Raw genomic sequence first — 15136 nt, 5'->3', positions numbered from 1 at the left:
TATAATGGTTGTATTGATGTATAGCAACTTGAAATGCTCCCAAAAATGGCTCCACATCATGTAAAAATATAATATAAGCTCTGGTGGACTTGGTTCTATGGTAGGTCTTAAAGGGTTAAGCCCAACACTTGGTTGCACTCCGTAAACTCACCATCAGATGCCATTAATTCTTTATTCGGGTAATGTCTTAAAATGTTATGCTATAGTATGTATGTATGTATGTATGTAGGCTCCTGGGGTGTGTGCTTGGAATGCCTATTAATATTAAGGTCAGGAATAATCAAGAAACTAGTGTTTCAGGGCAGGAATACTTGAATGCCGACAAGGCTTCAAGAAGATTTCTGCTAATCATGTTTATGTTGTTGTTGTTATTTTTGTTTGTTGTTCCCAAAGTTTATTAATGACTGATTTTCAACCAGATGTGTAGGTTTAGCATTTTTATAAATAACATTGTGGTATCATTGTGCAATCCTTAAATGTATTTGAATTTTGTCATTTACGGAAAGTTGGGTCTGCAGAAACACTTGCAAATCATTAACCTGTAGATTACACACTGTCCAAAACCCAGATTGTTTTTAGGATGTTGCCAGACTTTACAGAAGGACACAGATAACGTTGTTTTTTGGACTGTTTGTTGGTTTCATTATGATAAATTGGCAGCTACACCAAGCTCAAAAATCTTTAGATTTAAGCTTCAACCTAGTAATCTGGATATACATATTGCACTGTGAACAACTAAACATATTTTTTTAAACTATGCAATATCTCATCTTCTTCATGATCAGATGAAATACACATGAGTCCTGAATGTGTCAAGAAAGGTGGAATGGAAGATCAGGTCCACATGTATGTAAACTAATGACAGGACTGCTCTACTATGGTAAAGTTCAGAAAGTAATATTAATTAACTAATGTGATATGATTAAATATGTGATTAATACACGTTACCGTCCCATTATATCTGAGAGAGGATAAAAACAACTTAAGGTTCAAGGTCTTTATTTGTCACATGCATAGTTATACAAGTATAACACACAGTGAAATGTAGGGCCTGACATGCTCCTCGAAATGTGCAAAGATGGGAGGGGGGGTAGAGGAAGAAATTATATATATATGTATAATAATAATAATAATAATAATGGATTGGATTTATATAGCGCTTTTCTAGGCACCCAAAGCGCTTTACAATACCACTATTCATTCACTCTCACATTCATACACTGGTGGAGGCAGCTACAGTTGTAGCGACAGCTGCCTGGGGCAGACTGACATGTATGATATACACTGGGTGAATGTGCAGTAGTAGCAGCAAGCAGTAGTAGCAGCAAGCAGGTGAATTCTGTACATTAATATGAATAGACATCTGACTATTTTACAGAATAGACAATATAAACATATTTAAAATTACAGGAATTTGGAATGTACAATTACTTAACGTCTGTATGTTGTATGTAGTGTATATAAATATACACATGAATTTATATTGAATATATTGTTTTTGCCTTGCGACCCTGGATTTGATAAGCACAAGAGAATGGAAGGATACTCTGACACACCCACTGGGCTGAGGAAAGAAGACAAGTGTAGTTACATTTTGAGGGTAAAATAATCACTTAAGGGTAAAATTGTGGTCACAGTGGCAGGTGAAAGAGAAATTGAAAGTGTTGAGCAACAATCCTACTAATAATAAATAAAATTGCTGATGCAAATAACATATACTAGGAACATTGCAAACTAAAAATTGCAATCAGGGCTGGACTGGGACAAAAAAATCAGCCCGGGCATTTTGACTAGAGACCGGCCCACCAGGTATTATCGGAAAAGCCATAAAGCCTTTAAATGAAAACACACGCTGTTGTGACAGTGATGTAAACTGTCTTGTTGGTATATGTATGATTTCTATGCATTTTACATCAGATAAAAACTTTGGTTGTAAGATTCAGATAATTATTTGTTAAAAGCGAGACATTTTAAATGAGAATAAGAAAGAAAAGTATTTCTTTGTGCCCCCCTTTCCCTGTAATGCCCTACCTGGCCCCCTGCAACACTTTGCTAGACCCGCCCCTGCACAGTTACCAGCTGTCAGCTACATAAAAAAAGGATCCTGGTGTTATTTGTCTCTCAGAAACAGTTCATAACTTCCCTTCAATTCATTCATGTCACCTAAAAGGTAAACCTGTTTCTCCATCACCTGTTCAGCTCTGATGATTCAGTAAGGACATCTCCTGGTTTCATCTTCATGTTTCCCTCTAACCAGATAACCAAAACCGATATCATGACCAGCAGCTTAACAGCTGTGGCTCCAGCAAACATCATCTGATACTAGAAGGTAAATTAAATAAATTCTAATAACAGTTGATCAAGCTTAAACGTGCTGCTGTTGTTTAACGCGACATCCGCTGGTTTCCTCTTCCTGGCGCAAAGTGGGCGATAAACAAACAGGAGAGAAAAGCCGATCAGCTGATCATTGATCAGTTTCATGATTGAAGTAGCAACAGGAGAGGAAGGGAGAGAAAAGAAGATAAGAAAAGGCAGCTGAAAGTGTAAAGACACAGAATAAGTGTACCTTCCTGTCTTTTTTTCATTCTAGCTGAAGTACGAGACAAACTGTGTTCCTTTTCAGCTCAATATGAAACACGTAATATTTTTTCTGAATACAGGATGATTCCATTTTTTATGGGATGGTTGGCAACTCTACTAACTAACCTTATGAATAAAATAAAGTTTATTATCAGTAACATCATGACACCTACCCAGCTGTATAGAAACTCCGTCATGCTAGCTAGTAGCAGTACGAGTTATTATAACTGAGTGTAAAAAGTCAGCACAACAAAAATAAACTCCTAAAATCCTAAAGTTGGTTTATATCTGACCCACATATAGTTCAGTTCAGTTCACCTGACACTCGGACCTGCGGCCGCCTCGGGTCTCTCCTCCTGCCTCCCCTTTCCCTCATCCACCTGCTGGCCTCTGTAGAAGCTCCACCATTGCCACCACCAAACAACTGAGGGTTTTTTTACACATCTGGCAGCATCTGGCCAATCCGCCATCTTTCATCTTTTATACCGTTACTAAATAAAAAAAAAAGTCATTGGCCCGCAAAAAACGAAAAATCACCATCGGCCCAGTCCAGCTATGATTGCAATAATAACCTGTCTGACCTTTAAGATTCTTGGCAAAATACCATCAAAATCAATGTTCATTGTTGATATCAGGAACAGAAAGAGGAAATGGGTTAAGAAAAAGAATACTAATATTAAATAAAAAAATGTGATTAAAAGAAACAACAAACAAAAAACAAGCTTTAGCATTATTAGCTTAGAATAATGATCTTAATTTTGATCACTGGATATCTTTTTTTTTTCTTTACATTTTGGGAACTTTTCTTCCTTTCTTTGTTCTTGTTTTTTTTTTTTTTGTTTAATGAAATTTTAAATTTAAATGAAGACGTAAAATAGTTTTGTTGAAAACTGTGCTTTCTACCTCCTTACTGTGCATAGCAATAAACTGAATTCCCTATTGTAGACACATTCCGAAGCTCCATGTGAGAGGACCTAAAGTTGATATAGAGTAGGGCTGCAACGATTCATCGAGTAATTCAAATAATTTAAATATAAAAAGTTCTTAACACAAATTATTTGCTTCAAAGCGTTGTATAACGGCTTTGTGTTAATGCCAGTCTGCCAGTGTGTTAGACGACGTAAAAGCGAGTACTGGAGGTGTCGGAATCTGTTTACACACAACATGAAGCACAAAGAGGTAACAAGCTCAGGTTGAGTGAAAGAAAACGTGTTTCTTGCTTTCAAAACACCAGCACTTTTTCCTGTAATCACTATTAAAACCTTTACTTAGAAAAAGCCAGTGAGAGGCCTTCTTCAAACCACCTGATCAACAAACCCTGTCAGAAAAGCAGACTTTGTAGCTGCTCCATCCACCGCTATTTGTTTTATATAGCAAAAAGAAATCTGCAGTAAGCCTCCACAAGTCATCTTAAAATATGCAGATAATCTATACCCTAATTAAAAAATAATGATTTCTTATTGTTTATGGTTCTGAGTATATTCTGTGTGTCATTATCAAATTTGGGATTAAACAAGATGTGAATTGAGGAAACATAGAAGGAAGACCTTGAGTTTCTGTGATTCACATGCTTACTTTTGAAAAACCAACAGTGTGGGATGTGCTGCCCTTTGATTTGTTGACCAATAAACTGATAAAAAAAAGGGTCATACACAGATGAGAAGACTTATCTAAACATAGATATGGAGATAAGTTAGTGTATATAAGATCCTTTTTTTCCTCTGGTCCAACAGATTCACACAGGAGAGCCACCGAGTGAATCCTTCTTCTGCAGGTTTACTGTGACTCTTTGCCCCAATTTTCTCCTTCACACTTTAACTCCCTCCATGATCATTAATAACTTTTCTGTATTTGTTCTTTTTAAGCTCACTGATCATATTCTTTGTCTCCGTCGTCTTCAAAAAGATGTTGACTGTGTCTCTGCTTGTTTGTGCCTTAATTGCTCTGGCCAGAGCTGATGGTGAGTACAGGTGTTTAAGCTAATGTGCTAAACTCTTGACATAGGATTAAATCCTCACAAATTGGCTGTGCTCTCGTCAGGAAAAAAAAAAATTGAAAGAGTAAAACACTTCATGTGAACAGAGTCAAAGTAAATATGCAGAGAAAAGCAAACAGGGAGCCTTATCATGATGACACAATATCATACAATTACTCACAATTCTCTGCTTGTTTTCACTAATTTTTCACCCATCTGCAGCAACTTGCCCTGATAATTGGAGTGAGTTTGGAGGTCGCTGTTTCCATTACGTTTCAGTACAGATGACCTGGGCTGAGGCTGAGGTAAGACAGAGGATTGTGATTCACTCAAAAATGTTGACACTGTGCTTAGTCTTTGGACACAAAATTGCCGCTTTAAGCCAACAGTGTCACAGGCTGGGTCTCCGACCCAGCACTCTGAGTTTTCTTTGTATTTTTTGATATGTTATTAGTTTGTGTTATTTCCTATTTTGCCTTTAGTTTAGACAGTTATTGGTTATTGTTCCTGGGTTTTCTATGTTTTGGGGTTTGGTATTTATTCATCACGTGTTGGGTCTGTTGTGTTGTCATGTTTAGTTGTTAGTATTTCCTGTTTTATTTTGACAATGTCATGTGTTCTTTGTTCATTGTATTTAGCTTTCTCTCCTGGTCCTGTCATTAGGTTTATGTCTGTCAGCTGTTCCCCCATGTGTCCCCACTTCCCCTGATCACCTCATGTCTGTATTTAAGCCTTTTGTTTTCTTCATGCCATTGTCGGTTCGTCTGTTTATCTCACCAGGGTCACAGTTTTAGTCATGGTCTTAGCCTGTTTACCTCACCTCAGTCATAGTTCTAGTTTTCATCTGTTATGTATTATTAGTCTTAGTCATGGTCTTTGTTTATTATTTTTCCACCACAGTCATAGTTTAGGTTTTGGTCTCAGTACCATTTAGTATTTTGTTTCTTAGTGTTTTGCCTGTTTGTTTTTGGTCTCTTGGTTCATTTCCCTGCCGTCATCGCATTAAAGGTTCACCTTTCTGTTAATCATTACAATTCCTCGTCATCATCTGCTTTTGGGTCCTGTTTCCACACACATCGGCGCACCCCGCCGTGACAAACAGTTAGTTTGCTTACCCCAGTTAGCCCCAAGATAAATAGAGTCATATTCTGATGTTGGTATTTTCATGAACGCAGCTCTGCACTGAAAACTGTTTTCTAAACAGGCATATTTATTGTAGAATTTGCTTGTCAGATCATTCCATCGGACAAATATGCAGGAGTAATTTCAAGTAGAAATTACTTCTGCATATTTTTACATTTTCCTCTCTTTAAATTGTGATATAACAAAGATTGAAGATGTATTAATGACAATTTCAGTAACATACTCTGGACTTCATATTTTTGAAAAGGGGATTAAATGGTATTCTAAAAATCAGTTACATGTATCATGATTAATTTTATTAAAGAACAAAACACATCAATAGCATTCAGTAAGAAGGTTTTACAGATAGGTAGAGCTGTGGGGTAGCTTCTTGTCTGTAGAAAACTCTTTGATCATTAAGATGTGACGATAGTTTCAAAGTAATATAAATGAAGAGCGGCAACAAAGACTGAAATGAGAAATATATTACTATTTTATAAAATATCTCAATGCTATGGTTTAGCTAAAATGATAGAATCACTGAACAAATTTAAAAGGTATAAATATATAATGCAGCAAGCCTGTAAACGAAGGTGCCACCACACTGCAACACCCTCATCTCAGAGTGATGTTGAATAGCTAGTCCATGATTTTATTTTTTATTTTTTTTACTTCTTGGGTTTAGAAGAGGCTATTCTGAAAACTCCTGAAAAACCTTCAGTTGATCCAAAACACTGCAGCAGTAGTACTAAGATGAACTAGAAAGAGACACCACATTTCTCCCATATTAGTTTATTTTCGTTGGTCCCCTTTTAAATCAAGAATTGATTTTAAAATCATTCTACTCGCAAGACCTAGAAAGAGGACACGTTACATCTCAAAACTTCTTAGCACCATTTTGTCCATATTACTAACATGGAGGCAGAGCCTTCTACTTTCACTTAGCTATGAGTTCTCTAGAGCTTTGTTTGCTGTGCTTTTTTCTTTTGCTAAAAAACATTCTGATAAAAGCTAAAGTACTAATTCAACTTCTTTAGTCAAATAAAAGTGAAAAAGTACTGGCTCTGAATGTACTCAAAGTAAGAAGGTAAAAAGTAACTCTTTGAAGAACATTTCCACTAAATATTTTTTTTCTGCAAAGCTAACTTAATCTTTTGTTATAATAATAAAAAATAATGTTAGTATATGTACTTTGTTACTTCCACCTCTGCAAATAAAACTCCTTACAGAGTAACTGTGACTTTTTTTAAGCTTTGACATGCTAGTAGTGTACAAATAGCTTACTGCCAGTGAACTTGCTAAAGAGCTCCCAATAAATGCAACCAGATTGAAAGTGTGAAAAATGACATCTATGATTGAGTTGCCAAATTGCAGATAAGTCCCTTTGGTCCAGATATTTATTTCAAGTAGCCACGTTGTTCTCCAGCAACCATCTCCTTTTGAGTTTCTGTGTGTCTTTTTGTTCATCTCCACTGTAGAAAAACTGTCAGGCCATGAAAGCACACCTCGCATCGGTAAACAATGCTGAAGATAATGAAAACATTCAGAAGGTGATAAGAGCTGCATCATTGAATGCCACACGAACATGGATTGGAGGCACTGATTGCCAGATGGTAATTTATCCAAAATAAAAGCTGATCTTAATGAGAGAAGGACACTTTGAACTTTTAAATCTCTGTTTTATTTCATCTTTAGAATGATCTCTGGCTCTGGAGCGATGGCAGTCATTTTTTATTTTCAGCATGGAAACCAGGGCAACCAGACAATTGGGAAAGTAACGAGGCTTGTATAGAGATAAATCATGGTGGAGGTAATTCCCTAAAACATTATTTACTGAAATGTCTGAGCTGTCTGAATAAACATTTTAATGTGGCAAGTCATAAATGATAACTAGCTGTTTAAATCCTAAAGGGGACTTTACTAGTGCATTCCACAGTCTCTCAGATTCCACAGCACTTAAGAGACTTCAAAACATCAAGTAAAGCTAAAACTCAGATGATATTGATAATGACAGCAGGTTAATTCCATATATATTAGTACAAGTAAAAGGTTTGAATAGTGGATGCCAACCTAGGGGCTGTAGCCGCTAGGTTTCACTTCTACTATACAGAGATAATGAACTGGACCTCTTGACTATGTTGAGTTTATAGACTTTACAATTATCTGTTTATTAATAATACTAAAATCAACATTTATTACATTTGCATTACTTTCTTTAAAACAAAGAAAGTAATTGCCAGTTTCAGGTCTACAGTTGATCTAACTGTCTCCTGTGTTTTTTCTGGTCACAGGAGGCAAATGGAATGATGTACAATGTTCCATTCAACGTCCATCCATGTGTGCCTTTACTCTGTAAATGATGCTGAGCCGATGCAAAGAGTTGCTGCACCCACCAGATTTTGTGTCATCAGCTTCCAGTATTAGCAGGCCTTTTTTTGTTTTCTGATTCACTGTAACAGCAAACAGGAACTGGATTTCCTATTAGTCCTATACATTCTATAATGTTAAAGTGAGACCATGTGGACAAGCATGCTACATGTTTCATTCTGCAGTAATAAATAAATAATGACTAAAGATAAAACATCATTTTAATTCTGTTTTTCTTCCAAAGTAAGAGTAGACCTCTTGGGGGTGGCATTACAAAAGCAAAGTATTTTGTATGAAGACTCGTAACTGGCATTCAGCAGGGCAACATAGCAGGTGATGAACTGGGTCATACTGGTCTTTTAACACTTTTTTCTTTTTTTTGGCTTTCCTGCATTATCATAGAAACAAGAGTTTCTTCTTTCTTTATAGTGCCATTTACAATATCCATTGTAGGAGTAAATTCCAGCAAAGTGCACTTCCTTTTACAGTTGTGCGTATCTGCACATCATTTTTGGCATCCACCAAAGGAAAGGGGGAAAAAAGCCTGTTGCACATTGTGTCAAGAAAGTGTTAATCCTAGAAACATTGCAAAACATTTCCTAGCAAAGTGGGTGATCTGTGACTTCTGTGCAACCAACTATCCCAGATTGCATTTCGTCCAAAACTCAAATGCACCATTGGTGGAGGATAGCGGCTAATAATATGAGTAAAGTTTGAAATATTACTGCTTCTGCAACACAAAATAAACATATTTTCAGGTGAGACTGTAGATGTGTAAATTTCAAATATCTGCTTGATTTATCAAGACATCACATATTTGCAAAATATGTCTTGTTTATTTCAGTGTTTTACTTGTTCCAGAACAAATCGGTTTTGTTGAGATTACAGTTAAATGAAAACGTCCAGGCATGAAGCTTAAGTCTTACTTGGAGAGCTGTTAGTATATTTTGAAATCAATTTTTCACTCGTTGTTATCTCCTGATGTAAAAATGCGCTGTTCTTATTTTAAAAGCTGACTCTGAATTAAATCCAACAGAAATATTTTAATCCAGGAGTAAAACATTTTTACGAGGAGCAAAAATGGCATGTTACTATATCGAGAACCTGAAGGCTGCTCCAGAAATGATCATGTAATGTTATCTGCACATTTAGCACTTTAGCATCTCCTAGTGGTTAGCTTGGATAGTGTGGTCAAGTGATTTTTTTTCTGGGTTGCTTTCCTTTAGGGACACATGAGTAGGAGGAGGCATGAGGCCATTTTAGTACTGGCAATTGCACAGTGGCTGTATCCAGTTCACGGTCTGCAGCCTTAACGGTCCACAAGGGCCGCATACTCAAAGACTGCTAAGGCCTGAAGTGAGAGGCTTGTGAAATGGGACGGTCTAACCAACACGTTCTCACTCCCAACTTGTCAAACGTGTGACGCATGGTCAGGCTCCCTCTGCTTCACTTATCGACGCGCAGGGTACCCCCCTCGCGTCGAGAATTGACGTGCACGGTCCTCTCATTGAATACTATAGAGCTCCCTAAACGTTGCTTATTGACCACAAGAGATTGCCGCGGAAGAGCCTGTTGTCCGTATATTTATATATTTCCAAAATCACATGGTAGTGACGTATACAGAACACAATAAATTATATAATGTAAACAACTACCTGAGAAACAGCAGATACAGCAGATACATTAATTATAGGCTGTTACTTTTGTATCGTTTATTGCATTAATGGAGGGAGTGGTGTATGCTGGGTAATGGCACAGCTAGCTACTGGGTGACTTTATTCACCCGCTTCGGCTGTTATCAGTCCATACAATGGGCGTTATTAGCACAAATCAGTCCCATAGATATGGGCCATCTCCTGCTAGATTGTTCAGAAGGTTGTTATCATCCATCCAGATGGAGGATCACTAACAGGAGCATGGGAAGTAGTGATGGTAAATTTGATTCTTTTTACTGAATCGAGTTTTAATGAGTCACTCACCAAAGTGAATCGTGTTTTTTGAGTCATTTGATTCACTGAGTCAGTTGACCAGAGAGTGCAAAAAATTTACATTTTCACTCAAACTTAATTTGTTTCTCCTTTCATGTAAATCCCACTGCTAAGATGAATGATTCTAAAAAAAAACAACTATTTTATAGAGCAAAAAAGAGCAAAAACATTTCTAAAATTAAGCAATTTCCTATCAAAACTGCTTAATAAACATTTATTTTGTTTATTTTTATTTTATTAGTATTTTCCTTAACTGTGTTAAATATATATTTTCTCATCTAAATGTCCACTGAGCTGTGAGCCAGGGGGCGGTAATGCGCCTTAACATTGGTGCCAACCAAGAAGAAGAAGAAGCTGTGAGCCAGGAGGGAGGTGGTGAGTGGGTGAGTGAGTGATTCGTTCGCTCGCTCTATGATTCAGCACAGGAGGGAGGGGGTGAGCGAGTCCTGAGTGATTTGCCTACGCTTACGATTCAACACAGGAAGGGTGAGTAGCTCAAATGTGTTGTTAGCATGTTAGCAGAGCAATGCTACTGTGAACTGAGGAGCTATTTTCTTGATGTGAGCTTCTACTCGGGGTTTTTTCTTCCAGTTCAGAGCAGGAATGCTTTTGTTAAGAAACTGGCTGTTGTTTCCCAACCCCCCCCCCCGCAATTTTAATTATAAGCTAGATATATTTCTACTAAGCGAATTAGTTTGCTAATGCTGGGCAGACACTGCGATTTTTTTCAGTCACGCGATTCAGCTCCTGTTCAAACTGTACGGTTGACTCGCAGGGGTTAGAAGTTCATAGGTCACGATGCAGGGTCTCACAGTATACGGCCCGATGCTCTGATGCGACCTGAGTGTATTAAAATATGTGAAATAAATGTATGCTGTGAGCAGTTTTCCTTAAATTCACAAAAATCACAAAAAAATGTTGAGATCTCCTGCCTTTTCTTAGCCCTGTTGTGTGATCTGCTGAGGTGAGACTTCAATGCCCCTCGTGTCCTAAACGAACAGACGCAGTCACTGTAAACACAGGGCAAATGAAATCCTCTTCTATGTCGTAGCTGGTGATGTCTTAAGAGTACTTCTTGGCTTGAACAGACAAAAGAGCAGAACTGGCACTGCATACAAAAGCTATAATGAGAAGAGAGGAGAGGACAGTGTCAACAATTCAAAAGAAACCTGAATTAATCTCAAATTACCTGATAATGTGTTTGGGGCGGGCACTCCTGTTCTGATTCCTCTCCTTACCAACTCCTCATCAGTCCCTCATAAATCAGGACAAGCAGTGGTCTGGAGTTGGCTTTTAATTCTCTAAAAATAAAAATAGCAATTAGTTTTAAAATAAAACACCAGCTAAGGCTGGGTATCGTCACTGATTTCTAGAATCGATTCAATTCCGATTCACAAGGTCCCGAATCGATTCGATCCACGATTCGATTTAATTCGATTTGATTCGATTTAAATCTGGGAAATTTTGACAGTCAGAGATATAATTCAGATCAGGACATTTACATATTTTTGTATCTATAAAAAGGAAGCTGACACTCTCAAGACTTTATCCAAGGTGTGAGCATCACAGCAGATGCCTTTGGGTTAAAGTAGCTGAAGATAAAACACAGAAAAACATGTAGGTGATTTTCCTGGCCTGGGATTTTATAAAAATATAAAAATATTCATCAAAAACGAAAGAAAACCATTAATTAATCAACATTACCTCTGACGTTACAGCGGTTTTATTAGAGACACGGCTAAGCATTTTGCATTTTGAATAATTTTAAAAAGTTTCAATTTGTTCAGTATTGAACAGCAGAAATGAGGTTTTCTTTTCGGAAGAATGTAAAAGGGAAAAAAACACCGGCCGACAGCGCTGTAAGCAACAGTAGACTTGTGTAACAAGCAAGCGAATAATGAAGAAAGCGAAACTGTTCGAGAGAGAGAGAGAGAGAGGGGGGGGGGGGAGGGAGAGAGGGAGAGCTGCGCATCGCAATGGAAGCAAAACAGTAAAAGAGTGAATTCATGACGATGTTTATGTGAAGCGTTTGGGTCTTCTTTTGCTGCTGGTTCGGTCAATATTGTTTGGAGAGTAGTGATGGGTCGTTCGCGAACGAAATGGCTCTTAGAGCCGACTCTTTGACGTGAACGACGCGAGCCGGCTCCTTATCACGAGCCGTCACGTGGTTTTTTTTTTCTTTCTTTCTCTCACCCCCTCTCTCTTGCACTTTTCTTCCGCTTCACTCAGCACGCGAGCCTTGTGCTTTACGCTGGGCAGAGGGGGGAGGGGCGGTAGTTACACTGAGTAGCACAGGAACAGAGCCAGAGGGAGAGAGAGAGAAAGAGAGCCAGGGACAACAACGTCACATTAGAAAGGTATAGTAATCATCCACAACTATTTTCGGTTGCAGATGATAAAGGATTCAGAAAGTTTATTCATGCAGGTCCATATGACAGAGAATATGCATCTTCTTTTTGTTTTCATATTTTAATTTATATTTCATTGTGTTGTGGTTTGCAGTGTTTTGTGTTGTTTCACTTTAAATTTGTAAAACGAAAAAGCTGAAAATTTAAATAGTTAAAAGTTGAAATGTGAATAGTTGATTTTTGTATTATATGATTTATTTATTACATTTTATGTGGAGTGAAAAAATAAAAGTATATTTACGGTGGCCCCTAGAGACAAAGCACATACAAACTTCAAATCACGTACAAACTCTGAAGCACGTACAAACTCCAAAACACGTAAAAACACGTACAAACTCCGAAGCACGTAAAAACTCAGAAGCACGTAAAAACTCAGAAGCACATAAAAACTCAAAACACGTACAAAAGACAACAGAAGTGCTCCAGGATGCTGGGCGCAGTGTTGAGCCTTTGTTATCTTGTGGCTACACAAGCCAGCAAGTACCAACGACCGGATTTGGTGTTTGGTAGTAACAGGTAAATGAACTTTTTATTTAAATTATTTGAATATATATGAGTGCCTGTGTATAAATACACAAACAATACACATATGCTTTCAATTGCGTAATTTAAGTGATCTAGTAGCTCTGCTTTGGAAGTTCAGTTCATGCTAGAAATGTGTTTTGGAGTTTGTACGTGTTTTGTCTCTAGGGGCCACCACATATATTTATACATAAAAATATCTAAATAAAACCACTTTTTTTACGTTAGTAATTCCTTTTGTGCATAATTTTATATTATTGTTAATAATAAATTAATTAAAGCAACAAAACAACCTGAAGAGCCGGTTCGGAGCCGAAAGAGCCTACTCTTTTTAGTGAGCCGAACCGAAAGAGCCAGTTCTCTAAAAAGAGCCGGATATCCCATCACTATTGGAGAGAGATCAAACTAACAGCTTTAGAATCAGCACGTAAAGGGCGTGAACACAAAGCGCGGACCCGGATCAGCGAGCTGTCGGCTTTCAGCCGCGACTGTGAGAAAGGCGACATCTAACTGATTCTGATCCGCGGGTCGCGCTGTGTGTTTAAGTCTATGTGCAGAATCCCTGTACCTGCTCTCATTTACTGTTTGGTGGTTCTTGAAATTTTGTGAGATGTCACCAGAGATTCTGGCATTTCGGACAAAATAAATTTATATTAAAAAATCGATTCAGGATTTTAATGAATTGATTTTACGTTATCCAAGCCAGAATCGATTTTAATTGATGAATCGATTATAAAAACCCACCCCTAACACCAGCTTCCTGACATTACTTACGAATTTTTTTCTCCTGTCCTAATTTTTTTTTGGCTCACTAAAGTGAGCTGATTCTGCCTTGTAAAATGCCATGTGAAACACAGTAAAACAAATAATTTACAAAACATACATTACATCAAATGTTTAATTTATTATTAACAAATTGTATTCTACATGGAATGCACCAACAGTATACTGGGATGTATTATGTAAGCCAAGGATAATTTTGTGTGATTGGTTTTACAACTTAGAATGACAAACATTGGATTGAGAGTATGAGTGGGATAAAACTCCTGAAGCATCTGTTTAAATTATCAGTGCATTTATTAATGGTGCTCCATAAATAAACCAAAACAATGTTGTTTTGTGCATAACAAAAAGCTCACAATTGTGCAGTCAAAATGTAAAATAAAAGATGCTGAGCATAATAACAAAGACAGATTTTGCAGCTGCTCTGTTTCCAAGTTCTACTGTGCAACTGACAGCCTGGAGTTTGAAATCCTCTTTGTAACCGTGTCTCTTACAGGTGCCATTTATGGTCCTTACACGCATAATATGGTAATATTACGTTGAAGCAGAGTACGTATCACTCTGCGAGTCTCCTCGGTAGCCGTAATGCTCCAACAATCCATCAAGCAGTGCAGCTTCATAGCTTACCAAAGTCGTACCAAAACATTTTTTGACATATTTTTTTAAGCTGTGTACCACATAAAATTGATTCGAGGTCAGGAAGCACAACCAGAATTCATACATAAGGCAGACTGTCGATTTTTGAGATGAAAGGATTTTAGGCCGTGCGTCAACGCGTTAGCCCGGTTAGCTCACTAACGCCACCCAGCCCCACGCACGGGGTGATCCGCGGTAACTAGTCAACGGAGATTTGCCCCGTTAATGCAGTTATGGCATTAACTTTACGCTGACAGCACTAAAATAGTAATCTTCAAATGTTTTCTTTTTACCGACCAGCTCCTCTTTGATAGCTGCCGTGTCCATCTTGTCGTTGCCTGCAGGTGAAGCGATGGGGGAGGGGGAGTTGTGTTCAGTGAAGGAGAGAGGCGGAGTAACACAGCGTAGAGACAAAAGTGGACGAAAGAGAGGCAAACTTGCGGCTCCACGAGTATAATTATAATGTAACATAGACTACATCGATATAAACGATATTGTCACATCTCATATTTCATTTAGTTCATTTAGTGGAGCTCGCTGGCCATGAGGACTCCACCACCCCATTCACACAGAAACTAAAGCACACATTTTATTGGCTAAATGTGATTCGAACAAATTAAACGACACGGCAGCAGGTGCCCCCGAACTTTATTTTATTTTATTTAAATAGCGGCGGGGGGTTGCTGCCGTTGGTCATGAGTGAGCCAGCCTATTTTGTTTCGTTCGGTGGTATGGCGGCCACAGACTGCACTTCA

At 37.9% G+C, this 15136-nt stretch overlaps 1 protein-coding gene and 1 long non-coding RNA gene across 3 annotated transcripts; one reads left to right on the top strand and one right to left on the bottom strand.

Moving 5' to 3' along the window:
• Positions 1-4272: 4272 nt before the first annotated feature.
• On the top strand, positions 4273-8261 carry LOC113009154 (ladderlectin-like). Of its 2 annotated transcripts, none has more exons than XM_026147312.1 (6): positions 4273-4354; positions 4446-4540; positions 4778-4860; positions 7156-7290; positions 7373-7487; positions 7969-8261. In XM_026147312.1, exons 2-6 carry the CDS (start codon positions 4486-4488, stop codon positions 8031-8033), a joined length of 453 nt encoding a protein of 150 aa, XP_026003097.1. In that variant the 5' UTR covers positions 4273-4354; positions 4446-4485; the 3' UTR covers positions 8034-8261. The 2 variants fall into 2 exon arrangements, with proteins under 2 accessions (XP_026003097.1, XP_026003107.1); XM_026147322.1 differs by having other exon boundaries at positions 4321-4354; positions 4486-4540.
• A 2640-nt stretch (positions 8262-10901) lies between these two features.
• LOC113009171 (uncharacterized) lies at positions 10902-14708 on the bottom strand. Its single transcript, XR_003270123.1, has 3 exons — positions 14679-14708; positions 11222-11333; positions 10902-11153 (listed from the first exon to the last, which is right to left on the bottom strand). It is a non-coding gene; the product is annotated as an uncharacterized LOC113009171 (long non-coding RNA).
• Positions 14709-15136: the final 428 nt, after the last annotated feature.

The sequence above is a fragment of the Astatotilapia calliptera genome, chromosome 2 (genome assembly GCF_900246225.1).
Source record: "Astatotilapia calliptera chromosome 2, fAstCal1.2, whole genome shotgun sequence".
Lineage (NCBI taxonomy): Eukaryota > Metazoa > Chordata > Actinopteri > Cichliformes > Cichlidae > Astatotilapia > Astatotilapia calliptera.
The sequence above is the reverse complement of the archived record's forward strand: the minus strand, read 5'-3'. Positions and strand labels throughout refer to the sequence as shown.